Source organism: Penaeus monodon, chromosome 21 (genome assembly GCF_015228065.2).
Source record: "Penaeus monodon isolate SGIC_2016 chromosome 21, NSTDA_Pmon_1, whole genome shotgun sequence".
Taxonomy (NCBI): domain Eukaryota; kingdom Metazoa; phylum Arthropoda; class Malacostraca; order Decapoda; family Penaeidae; genus Penaeus; species Penaeus monodon.
This window is the reverse complement of record NC_051406.1, coordinates 1,394,419-1,394,933: the sequence shown is the minus strand read 5'-3', so window position 1 is coordinate 1,394,933 and position 515 is coordinate 1,394,419. Positions and strand designations below refer to the sequence as shown.

Sequence of the window (515 nt, the reverse complement as noted above, 5' to 3'; positions counted from 1 at the left end):
GATGAAACTCCACAGCATTCTCCTCCTTTACAGGCGATCGTGGAGGTGGTGGAGGGCGTGTGCCAAACGGAGGTGAGAGTGCCATGGAGTCGCTGGGTCGAGACCACGCCCCCCGATGCCCCTGGCGCCGATGCCCGCGCCCCTGAAATCTCCCCTGAAGTCTTGAAGAGGTGGGTTGTGTGAAGGTTCGAAGAGGTGGGTTGTGTGAAGGTTCGAAGAGGTGGGTTTTGCAGGGAAAAAAGGGGTCGACTTTGTGTAGGTTGATTCGATGGATGAGCCGCGAAGGATATGCTTCTCAGTCTCCGTTTTCTTTAATCTGTTACTTGATAAGTAACATGTATATAGGTATCTGTTACTTATTCTGTTTTTTTCTGTTAATCTGATACTTATTAAGGCGCCGAAGGAGAGAATAATCATTATTACTGAGAATTATGAAAATTACTTGTAATTATTAATGATTATAGAGACAGTGATAAAGATAATGTGCAATAATGGTGGTGACAATAACTGGTGTG

The 515-nt window shown here is 45.4% G+C and overlaps 1 protein-coding gene across 1 annotated transcript in view; it reads left to right on the top strand.

The window, feature by feature from the left end:
* The window catches only part of LOC119586753, a gene marked incomplete in the record, with an annotated part of 16,568 nt that overhangs the window by 1,930 nt on the left and 14,123 nt on the right, over window positions 1-515 (top strand). The window contains 1 exon segment of the mRNA XM_037935481.1: window positions 34-170. Coding sequence (XP_037791409.1) covers window positions 34-170 — 137 coding nt within the window.